Raw genomic sequence first — 12,988 nt, 5'->3', positions numbered from 1 at the left:
TTAATGATGTCATGCTGGATACCAAATAATGTAAAAAGTAAAGTAAAGTGCTCCCCTGTGCTTTTCACCACACCATGAAGGCATATAGGGGATGTGGAGTTAGGGCTCCACACTTTCTTGATCATAGCCGAAGATGGGTGTGATGCAATCAGCACCACGCCCCTGGCTGCCTTTACCCGCCAGAGTTTCCTCCATGTACCCACTTTAAACGGCACTGGGTGGGTACCGGAGCTGCTCAAACAGATGGATAAACCTGGGGCCCCACCGAGGATCGAACCTGAGCCTTTCGCATGGCAGTCAGATGTCCTAATGACTGAGCTCTAGGACACCAAATAATGACTAAAACTATATGTGGAGTGTTTTTAAAATCCTAAATAGTTAAAATCTGAAAATGTGTTGTGCTTATTGACGCATAGATATTATTCTCAGTTTTAATTAACAATGCTAATTATGAAAATATTTCCTTGTGGAATTGTATTACAATTAAAGAACAGGTATAACCGGTTTTTTTCCCAGTGATTTTATAGTAAAAAGTAGTATGCTATTCAGTGCAGATTTGTGGTTGTGCAAATTCACTGCAAAAGTAGCTTGTCTACACCTAGCTGTATCTTTTCTTCATATTATTGCTCGAGCCAGAAGTGTTCTTTTTTTAAAATTTATTTATTATTATTTGGACATTGTATCAATCTCCCAGTCGATTCCGGAGAATTTTCATGCCACAAATTCATACTGGGATATCAAACAAATTACTTCTCAATATTTTTGATTTTTTAATAATTCTTGATTTCCACAAAGAACCATAATTGGAAACAAGTTTAATAACAATTAGAAGCTGTCATTCTCTTATAGGTGTTTACAATTGTTCTAAAATGTATTGTAGGTGTATTTATGGGGCAAGTCTAGATTCTTCTCGGAAATATATCACAAAATATTGCAATTTAATTTTTTGTAAAGTAGCAGGAAACAGGGGAAGCATCACCCTAATACCAATCATGAGCATCGTTACCTTTCAGTTGCTGAGGTGACATGCTCTGATCTAATTTCTTACACATGATATACACATTCTTAATTTCTTCACCGCAACATACTATCAGTTGATTCTGCGACTCCGGCGGCATATAGGAGGCATTTCCAGGAGCCTTGAAGTCTTTAAGAAATGGATCGTACTCCTGCAACAGGTTGAATATTTCCAAATATTATTGGAACATCACATTCGTGCATTAGAAGCCGAAATTCACGCACGACGCAAATACTTGCACTGTGTGGTTTCGGTTGGCCTCCAGCATCTTCTTACTCCCCCTCCCCTTTACTGCACCACTTGGACATGCATGTTCTTAATAAGTGTCCTTTCATCAATTTTATCTGATCATTATTCATCCTCATCGTCGCGATCAGCCAAAAGTGGAAGAATAGCAACTTAAATAACAAAATTACAGTAAAACCTCGTTATTCCGGACTGATGGGGGGATAATTATATATACACTGCTGGACAGAAAATACCAGACACTTGCATTTTTGTGATAACGCATAAATTCTGATTCAAAGGCTAATTAAATGTTGCAGAAATTATTGGAAATAAGAAAAGCTGAATATATTCAACAGAAAGCAAATTAAAATTTATTGTTAATAAGTTAAATTAGAACATAAACGAAAGTTACAGAAAACTACCAAAAAAAAAATAGAAAAAAAAATCTTAGGAATATTTTTTTTTAATATTGTTAACTGGTACTGGTGGGGGTATATAAGCTGTCTAGTAGCGGGTGTTACCTCCCCTGCCATCAATTACAGCTTGTAACCGCCGTGGCGTACTTCGAATAAGGTTGGCAATCACTTCTTGGTCCAATTGCTCCCATTCTTCTTGAATAGCACGTCTTAGCTCTTCAATTGCTTCTGGAACTATTGCGCGGTTTCTGATATGTCGTTTGTTGATCCCAGACGTGCTCTATCTGATTTAGATCTGGACTTTGTGGTGGCCATTCTAATCGCATAATCCGAACTTTGTCTAGGTACTCCGTGACAATATTCTCAATGTGAGGATGCACATTGTCATGCATAAAAACAAAATCCGGGCCTATGAATGGTGCATATGGTACTACATGATCTGCCAAACATTCTGTAATATACCTGCAAGCTGTCATTGCCCCATTCTCTACAAGAACCAACTCTGTACGTCCTTGTAAAGAAATACCTCCCCAGACCATGACACCACCGCCTCCAAAGGGTGTTATTTCAACGAAACAACATTGTGCATAATGCTCATTAGGTCTTCTATACACATGTCCATGCCCATCTGATGAACGTAGGTTGAATTTTGACTCATCGTAGATAAAAACCTTTTCCCAATGCTCCACATTCCAATGTAAGTGTTGTGTAGCAAATTCCAGTCTTCGCTTCCGGTGACGTGCTAACAACCTGGGACCTGTAGCCGGCCTCCGAGATGATAAACCACTTTCATTCAGTTTTCTACGAACTGTTCGTGAAGAAACCACAGCTCTATGAACATTTCTCAAACGCAATGCCACAATATTTGAAGTCATACGACGGTCTCTTAAGACTATGATACGCATGAAACTATCTTCCCGTGCTGTTGTGCATCATTTCCGATCAGAACCCTGTCTTCTACCATAGAAACCAGTTGAATCATACCATCTGAGAGCTTCATGGATAGTACTTCGTGCTATATTTAGCACCCTAGCAATATAGTGTACACTACGACCATCATCGCGAAGAACTACTGCTTTTGCTACCTCTTCACGTCTCATTTTCAAGCTAGCAAACTTATAATACACTTGCAAGAAAAACACCAGCAATGACAATGTCAATAATATCTGTTACTATGGTTACCATGAACCAAAATTCATGCCTCTCTAGACATTAAACAAAATAACATCAACAGGAATTGAAAATCAATAAATTAAAACAAAATTGCATGAAATTAATTTTGAGCCTACTAGGTGTTCCAAATACTGACATCGTTTTGCGAGAATGCCGGGTGTAAGTTTAGGAGGTGCACAATTTTTGAAATTGCCGCAAAAAAAGTGGCACACTCCTTATTTTTTCTCTTACATCTCGAGGCATTGGTGTACACATGGGGGAGCTGATGAGGCTGCAACACTCCCGAAACTTTGAGAAAAGCAAAATTTTGAAATAAAAACTGTAAAGAATGATTTGTTAATGATGTCATGCTGGATACCAAATAATGTAAAAAGTAAAGTAAAGTGCTCCCCTGTGCTTTTCACCACACCATGAAGGCATATAGGGGATGTGGAGTTAGGGCTCCACACTTTCTTGATCATAGCCGAAGATGGGTGTGATGCAATCAGCACCACGCCCCTGGCTGCCTTTACCCGCCAGAGTTTCCTCCATGTACCCACTTTAAACGGCACTGGGTGGGTACCGGAGCTGCTCAAACAGATGGATAAACCTGGGGCCCCACCGAGGATCGAACCTGAGCCTTTCGCATGGCAGTCAGATGTCCTAATGACTGAGCTCTAGGACACCAAATAATGACTAAAACTATATGTGGAGTGTTTTTAAAATCCTAAATAGTTAAAATCTGAAAATGTGTTGTGCTTATTGACGCATAGATATTATTCTCAGTTTTAATTAACAATGCTAATTATGAAAATATTTCCTTGTGGAATTGTATTACAATTAAAGAACAGGTATAACCGGTTTTTTTCCCAGTGATTTTATAGTAAAAAGTAGTATGCTATTCAGTGCAGATTTGTGGTTGTGCAAATTCACTGCAAAAGTAGCTTGTCTACACCTAGCTGTATCTTTTCTTCATATTATTGCTCGAGCCAGAAGTGTTCTTTTTTTAAAATTTATTTATTATTATTTGGACATTGTATCAATCTCCCAGTCGATTCCGGAGAATTTTCATGCCACAAATTCATACTGGGATATCAAACAAATTACTTCTCAATATTTTTGATTTTTTAATAATTCTTGATTTCCACAAAGAACCATAATTGGAAACAAGTTTAATAACAATTAGAAGCTGTCATTCTCTTATAGGTGTTTACAATTGTTCTAAAATGTATTGTAGGTGTATTTATGGGGCAAGTCTAGATTCTTCTCGGAAATATATCACAAAATATTGCAATTTAATTTTTTGTAAAGTAGCAGGAAACAGGGGAAGCATCACCCTAATACCAATCATGAGCATCGTTACCTTTCAGTTGCTGAGGTGACATGCTCTGATCTAATTTCTTACACATGATATACACATTCTTAATTTCTTCACCGCAACATACTATCAGTTGATTCTGCGACTCCGGCGGCATATAGGAGGCATTTCCAGGAGCCTTGAAGTCTTTAAGAAATGGATCGTACTCCTGCAACAGGTTGAATATTTCCAAATATTATTGGAACATCACATTCGTGCATTAGAAGCCGAAATTCACGCACGACGCAAATACTTGCACTGTGTGGTTTCGGTTGGCCTCCAGCATCTTCTTACTCCCCCTCCCCTTTACTGCACCACTTGGACATGCATGTTCTTAATAAGTGTCCTTTCATCAATTTTATCTGATCATTATTCATCCTCATCGTCGCGATCAGCCAAAAGTGGAAGAATAGCAACTTAAATAACAAAATTACAGTAAAACCTCGTTATTCCGGACTGATTGGGGGATAATTATATATACACTGCTGGACAGAAAATACCAGACACTTGCATTTTTGTGATAATGCATAAATTCTGATTCGAAGGCTAATTAAATGTTGCAGAAATTATTGGAAATAAGAAAACCTGAATATATTCAACAGAAAGCAAATTAAAATTTATTGTTAATAAGTTAAATTAGAACATAAACGAAAGTTACAGAAAACTACCAAAAAAAAAAATAAAAAAAAAATCTTAGGAATATTTTTTTTAATATTGTTAACTGGTACTGGTGGGGTATATAAGCTGTCTAGTAGCGGGTGTTACCTCCCCTGCCATCAATTACAGCTTGTAACCGCCGTGGCGTACTTCGAATAAGGTTGGCAATCACTTCTTGGTCCAATTGCTCCCATTCTTCTTGAATAGCACGTCTTAGCTCTTCAATTGCTTCTGGAACTATTGCGCGGTTTCTGATATGTCGTTTGTTGATCCCAGACGTGCTCTATCTGATTTAGATCTGGACTTTGTGGTGGCCATTCTAATCGCATAATCCGAACTTTGTCTAGGTACTCCGTGACAATATTCTCAATGTGAGGATGCACATTGTCATGCATAAAAACAAAATCCGGGCCTATGAATGGTGCATATGGTACTACATGATCTGCCAAACATTCTGTAATATACCTGCAAGCTGTCATTGCCCCATTCTCTACAAGAACCAACTCTGTACGTCCTTGTAAAGAAATACCTCCCCAGACCATGACACCACCGCCTCCAAAGGGTGTTATTTCAATGAAACAACATTGTGCATAATGCTCATTAGGTCTTCTATACACATGTTCATGCCCATCTGATGAACGTAGGTTGAATTTTGACTCATCGGAGAATAAAACCTTTTCCCAATGCTCCACATTCCAATGTAAGTGTTGTGTAGCAAATTCCAGTCTTCGCCTCCGATGACATGCTAACATCCTGGGACCTGTAGCGCACACTACGACCATGATCACCAAGAGCTACTGCTTTTACTATTTCTTCACGTCTCATTTTCAAGCTAGCAAACTTACAATACACTTGCAAGAAAAACACCAGCAATGACAATGTCAATAATATCTGTTACTATGGTTACCATGAACCAAAATTCATGCCTCTCTAGACATTAAACAAAATAACATCAACAGGAATTGAAAATCAGTAAATTAAAACAGAATTGCATGAAATTAATTTTGACCCTACTAGGTGTTCCAAATAAGTAAATACGAGTAAATAAATAAACAAATAGATAAATAATAAATGGAAAAACTATGGATGGAAAATGTTCAATAATGAATGTTCAATTGTTCAATACTTAACTGAAAGCGTAATTCATAAGTAATTGCAATTCAGATGTCAAATATTAAGGTGTCCGTTTTTTTTTGTCCAGCAGTATATACTGTTGATTGATTGATTGGCTTGGTGTTTTAAGTCAACTTTATGCACAGTAAGGCTAATCGGGACTGGACCTACAGTTTAAAGTGGGATCCGAACAACTGTGCTATTACCTCCACCGGATATCGAACCCGGGACTCCTTGATTACAAGGTGACGACGTTACCACTACACCATCGGGGAGGCCCTTTCACCAATAGGTTTGGAAGAATCCTTGTGATGGTTGCATTTGTAACTGTGTTGAAACATAAATGTAGGAGTTTTGTCATTCTTGACAGACAAAAATGCAATCCACAGGAGGATTCTCCAGAATAAATAGGAAAATTCCTACACAGAAAAAATTTATTAGATGTCACTAAATCAGTTTAGCACTTCCACGGGATATAGTTTCAATAAAAAAGAAGAGCTTGTCATCAAGACAGGCAGAAAATAAAATACATTGAGAAAAGCTGTAAAGTAATAGTTTAATAGTAATTATATAAATTGATTTGCTTCCTGAAAATTGTTGAACTCGAATTTGTATTTGACCTCCAGTATTCACATATATATTATATACACTTCGTAGTAGTTTTATATACCAATGCACTATACATGTAGCACAGTGGCGTATGCTGAGACCAAGATCAGGGCTATCTCCAAATATAGTAGTGTTTGAATTTTAAATGAAAATGTGTCCGGCAAAAAAAGAGGGGGGGGGGGCTCTTCCTCATTCATTTTGGATTTTTTTGTTTACATCGATATCTTGCCATTAAAAACAACAATAGTAGGCAATGGACATAAACTATTTCATGCTTATTTATAAAGAGGAGCGGTCTATAACATGTAGGACCTTCATGCGAGTATAAAATAATAATTAACTTCTTACCTTACTTGAAGGTAAACTCCATTCTTCTCTCCTTTTCCGTGAATTTTTTTGTCACTTTATCGAAGAATGTGTCCTCACATGAATTTCTGATGTTGATTAGAACCCCTTTCTCAATAGACATTATAGCTAAATTGCTAAGCCGCGCTTGTCCCTGTGTTGCTCATTGTGGCCCCTAAATGCACATTCTTGCTTCCCCAGAAATGCTATTGCATCAATTAATCTTATAATAATTCTGTTTTCCTTCACTTTTTCATTATGCAAACTGTCAGCAATCTTCTCTTGCAAATTCAAGGAATGATCAATTCTTTGAGAACCGAATGTCTGTAAGTTACTGAACGCACGTATATGACTTAGTGATTTTTGGTGTTTATCGCAAGCAGTTACCAAATAGTTTAAATTACTAAATCCTGTTGTATTCTAAGGACTTTTGTCGGTAGAAAAAAGTAATATATACCTTATTTTTGTCTTTCTGCACGACTGTAAGGTCCGGAAGAGGTGGAAGAGGCCTACCTGTCTCTATTATTTGCATCCTATCCTCGTAAGGAAGCCGTGAGAATGGCGTCTTCGAGACAAGTTCGGTGATTAAATCCATTTTCACATGCTCACGGAACAAAAACACAGCACAACAAAAGGATTCCCACCCATGAACACGATACGCGGGCGACACAAAGAACTCGGATCTCGGACACAACAAGTTTGACCATATATCCCTTCCTTTTGCGGAAACCACCACCGACCCGTGTGGTTGAAAACACGTGCGTGAATGGTTGCTATGACAACCTGGATTGTTTATGTTGCCAAACGTATTTCATTGGGATGACTCGGGCCAAAACCCCCACCGCGAGGGCGAAGGTTTTGACATTTTGACAGCGGGGGGAGGTGGGAGGGGGTTTGCTTGAAACAGAAGTAAACAGGATGGCAACATGGCTGACGTCATCAGAATGTCCCATATAGCTGCGACCGGCTGCGACCACAGTCGAATTTCATGGAAAAGCAGAGTGCCACCTTCAGGGGAAAATCACTAAATTTGGCAGATTTATAATGCTTGTATGTGACGAAATTCATGGAACTGGAAGAGAGACGGGCAATGCTCGAAGGGATGGAGAGGGGGGGGGAGGTGATGTAATTTTCATGAGGCATCCCCCTAGCTTGAATAATTTGCATTGGCACCCCTGCCTATATTTTTTCCCCCAGCGATTTAGCGAATTTCGTATTTCCATTGTTGGCAACACTACAACATCGCCAGGATGCAGAGAAGTCTTCACTCTCCAGCGCTTGGGGTTGGAAGCCAGAACCAGGGACCACCAAGGTCGTCCCTGCCAGCACAAATACGTCATGGGTTGAAAGGACCGCCTGCTGGTTCAAAGACTTTTCCCTCAGACGAAGAAGCCTAGCGATAAATAAAGACGACCTTACACTAGCACTTTCCACCGTGGTCGTTACGTGAGAGTGAAGCATCGGTTAAATTTGCTAGTCTATTATTTCCTGTATTTTAATATGGGCTTCGGCGATAGCCTAGGTAGCCTAGAATATACGCGCCTGATGTAGCAATATTATAATGTAATATAATGTGGAGACTGACAACTAAGAAGAAAGCGAATATCCGTAGTGGACATCACCATTATGTAGAAAAACAAAGATGGTGGTGGTACTACGCTAGGTTGCATATGTGTCGACATGTTCACTGTGTGCAGAGTGAAGGTGCCGAGGGAGCCACATCACAGACGATGTTCAAACTGTCTGCCATTAACTTCCACACAGAGATGACAACGCCAAATCAATGATTGTCTAGTGCAACCAAACAACCCCATGGTGTCTGCTATCGTCGCTGCAGCGACATTAATGCATGCAACGAGATCCTCGGCTGACACGACAGGTGTTTCGTATACGAGGCGTTTCATCTCTCCCCACAGAAAGAAGTCTGGGGGGAGTGATGTCCGGCAATCTTGCTGGTGAAGGGCATTCTGCAAAGAAATGTGGCATGCTCTATTCAAAAAAGCACATGGCAGATATGTGAAGTTACGATGTTAAATGCTGTCAGGGATCATCCTGACACCAGTACGCTCGCTATAGCCACTGCCCACAACACCTCCTATGTTAATGTGTGGCACGTCCTAACCGAAGAGGGAATGTACCCTTTCAAACTCCAAAAGGTACAAGACCTTTTACCTCAGGACTTTGACCCATGTGTGGTGTTTTGCCAATGGTTTTTGCATGACATGGAAACTATCCCAAATTTTGTGAACAGGGTGTTGTGGACCGATGAAGCAATGTTCACCAAAATTAGCATGTTCAATAGTAAAAACAGTTACGTTTGGGATTTTGCAAATCCACATGCAATTCTCGTGGCACACCATCAGCACAGGTTTGTGGTTCAAGTCTGGTGTGGGATAGTGCATGACCATTTGATTGGGCCGTACATTTTCCCTGCTATCCTGTGTGGTGGCACATATCATGCATTTCTTCATGATGTTTTGCCTGAACTGTTGGAGGACGTGCCCTTGGCACTGAGGCAAGGACTATGGTTCCAACATGATGGTGCACCACCACATTTCGACCAAAATGTGCGTCACTTCCTCAATGGCTTGTTCCACAGTCGTTGTATTGGTAGGGGTGGGCCTGTGCCGTGGCCAGCAAGATTGCCGGACATCACTCCCCTGGACTTTTTTCTATAGGGAGAGATGAAACGCCTCATATAGGAAACACCTGTCATGTGGGCCGAGGATCTTGTTGCACGCTTTAATGTTGCCGCAGCGACGATAGCAGACACTGCGGGGTTTAGTTGCACTAGACAATCGTTAATTCGGCATTGTTATCTCTGTGTGGAAGTTAATGGCAGACAGTTTGAACATCATCTGTGATGTGGCTCCCTTGGCACCTCCACTCTGCACACAGTGAACATGTCGACACATATGCAACCTAGCACAGTACCACCACCATCTTTGTTTTTTCTACGTAATGATGATGTCCACTACGGATATTCGCTTTCTTCTTAGTTGTCAGTCTCCACATATCACTTTCCGTGGATAACACATCTCGCTAAACCCTTCCCTACCCCCATGACTTCAACAGACCCCTTTGCTTCCTTTGGGGAATCGCTTGTGCATCAACTTCACACATCTGCCATGTGCTTTTTTTGAATAGAGCATGCCGCATTTCTTTGTGGAAGGTTCTTTGCCACGGTCATATGATTGGCTGTTGTGCAACTATTTCCTTGTAAACATAATTTTCGCAATTTTTCCCACTTCAATAACTCCGAATGGGTGCCGTTTTCGACATTTCGTCACATGAACTTCTGTGTTTATTTTCACTTGTAGAATCATCTCCTAAGCGTTTTACCTTTACTCTCTGGTAATATTTACATAGGAACAAATTTCAGATTTGTTTCCCCCGAACTGATCAACCTAGGTACATCCCTGTGCCAAGTCAACATTTGTATTCGTACCAAATCTTGATACAGGTCTTTGTAACCAGAGTATATCTGCATCTTTTAAGTTTTCCACCATACAGGGTGACTAGAAGTCTGGAAACCGTGGAAAAGTCATGTAATTTACTTCTTCTGGAAAAGTCCTGTAAAAGTTGGGGAAATTTACTGTGTTTCTGAAAAATTCACATTTTTATAGTAGTGGATTAAAAGAAGGTTTTTGAACCAAGTAAATAAGAACAGGCAAATGTTTAATACTTCAATTTGATATACTGCTGGTAGTTACAGAAAAATGGCATATTTACTACTTTGGGAAAAGAGGTCATGTTTAAACAATTTTAAAGGTGATGAACGACGTTAAGCAAGTTTCAAATACAAATCAACTATACTAAGTAGCTATTGGCATTTACCACTTTCTTGTTCCAGTTTTTGAGTTGTGCTTGGTTGATATTAGAATTAATAGAAATATTATTAAATTTTACTACCATTATGTGTTATGCTGTAATTGTTGTGATTTTTATGTAAACAATTATTTGTTTAGCATTTAGTTAATAAGTGGGAATCATTATGTAAAATCTCACCCCTGATGCCCCTAATAAACTATCAATTTCTCTGTGGTTTCCCTTCTTGTTATTACTTTTAACTTGGTTACGTTGGATTCTAAGTGTGGTGTAAATTCGGGAAATGTGGTGAAATTTTTCAGTGCATGGAATCTGGCCTGGTTCAACCTAACAGACCTCACTCACTTGGTCTGAAACTATTGGTTCTCAGCCATCCCACTCCCATCCTCCTCCAGCCACATCACATGTCCCTTCCCTCCCTCCCCACCATATCAACACCTGTTCTTGTATATCAAGGCAACTGTGATCCACATTGTGAATGAGAGTCTTGAAAAGATGTTATATTCAACACCAGAGAATATTGTCATAGTGGATGAATACACACATACCAGTTCTATCCAGAAAACACTGAAATTATTCAGAGACAAATTTCCACACCATTCTGTACCAGGAAAAAGCACCATTTAAGATTTGGTGAGGAAATGTCAACTGACTGGATCTGTTGCACCAAAAAATAAAGACAACCTCCTGTCTGTATGACTCAAGTTATTTCTAAAAGTATGGCATAAACGTAGCTAGCAATCATTAAATAAAGAAACAAGTTACTAGTTACATGGGATTCCTTGAGGAACGTCAGTATATGGAAAAATCTTCTTGAAAGAGGCGTGGTCAAATATTATCTGGATATCAGAAATTCTGATATATGGATTATGCAGATGTTCGGAGTATCCGAATGTGTGCACTATCCAGACAGATTGATCGTTTATCCATTTTACAGCCTATTTGTCATGTTATCTCGATATTTGGATTATCTGGATATCCATATTATTATTTTATATGATGCAAGCTACTATTAAAACAAGCCTCTAAACGAGAATTTAACTAAATTATTTCAAACTTAAAAGATTGGTTTATGTACACCACTGATTGTTCTCCAATAGCACTCTTCAGATGACGGGGTTTCCTCCCGGAATGTTTAGAGGGAGGCAAGAGAGCTGAAGAAAAAGTGAGCAAGTGACTAGTTAAAGAAAAAAATGCAGTGTCCATCACCGGTTTCACCATTGCAAATAGTTGGCGGGAGAACACTGCTTGTTTCTTCCTGCTTTCTGAACCTGCATGGCAGAGGCAGTGTTTCTACATGAAGGGAAATTTCCCTTAGTGCAGGAAAATCTTGGTCCAATTTGAGGAAAAGAAACAAAGATTTTTATGAAAATATAGAAATTGCCAGAATATTTGAAGTTGTCAGACTTTTGTTTAGCATGCTGACTGCACTGGTGTTTCATTTCCTTTACATGTAGATGGGGTGTATAATAAACATACGTAATAAATTAGAATTATTGTAGTTAACTGGATCAAATTTTCAGAATACTCCACTGGTGTTTATTGTTATTAAAAGTGTTTTCCTGTGTTGTGACATTTACAGGTTGAGTGTAAGCGACCACACCAGAGGCTTGAATGGATCATATAATGATAATGTTGGGAGAGATGCCACCATCTTTTCAACATTACCAGATGTAGCAGAATCCTCCACACCTGAAATGTGTTCTATAGCAGATAAGGAATATTTAAATATGATTGGTGATATGAAGAGTGTTTTTCCTTCAGAAACTGAGGACTCAACAGATCCACTTGTTGATTTTGACAGTGACAGAATCCCAAAAGGAATGAAAAAGAAATTTGAATTTGTAGAGGAAACCTACAGTTGTAGTGCACCACTTGTCAATGATGCCAAGGTGGAAGTTAAGATTGAAGACTCGTGCGTGGGTGCATATGATGCTAACATGGAGGAAGTATACGTTAATGAGAGACTTTCACCACATGGAAATTTGCTTCCAGAATGTGAAATGGTTCCAGATAGTACAAGGTTTGTAATTATTTGCTATTGTCTTATTGTGTGTAGATTGAATTTGTACCGAGTGGTCAAAAAGGGAGCCTACCCTCCCTCTGCTTGATATGATATGAACACATACATAGTTTAAAAGTCAGGAACATCATCATTTTCAAAGCGCAGCAGAATTCTCACCATGTTCTGTCACACTTTGCATTTGCAACTGTGTCAATATCTGAACAAGACTTTTCCCAGGTGCTGGATTGGAAGAGGTTCTG

At 39.2% G+C, this 12,988-nt stretch overlaps 1 protein-coding gene across 1 annotated transcript in view; it reads left to right on the top strand.

Moving 5' to 3' along the window:
* The window catches only part of LOC145997173 (uncharacterized), a 127,666-nt gene that overhangs the window by 93,741 nt on the left and 20,937 nt on the right, over window positions 1-12,988 (top strand). The window contains exon 6 of the mRNA XM_083133863.1: window positions 12,306-12,746. Within this exon, the coding sequence (XP_082989989.1) occupies window positions 12,306-12,746 (441 nt within the window). The remainder of the gene's footprint in view (window positions 1-12,305; window positions 12,747-12,988) is intronic.

Source organism: Lepisma saccharinum, chromosome 13, assembly GCF_977018435.1.
Source record: "Lepisma saccharinum chromosome 13, izLepSacc3.1, whole genome shotgun sequence".
Taxonomy (NCBI): domain Eukaryota; kingdom Metazoa; phylum Arthropoda; class Insecta; order Zygentoma; family Lepismatidae; genus Lepisma; species Lepisma saccharinum.
The sequence above is the reverse complement of the archived record's forward strand: the minus strand, read 5'-3'. Positions and strand labels throughout refer to the sequence as shown.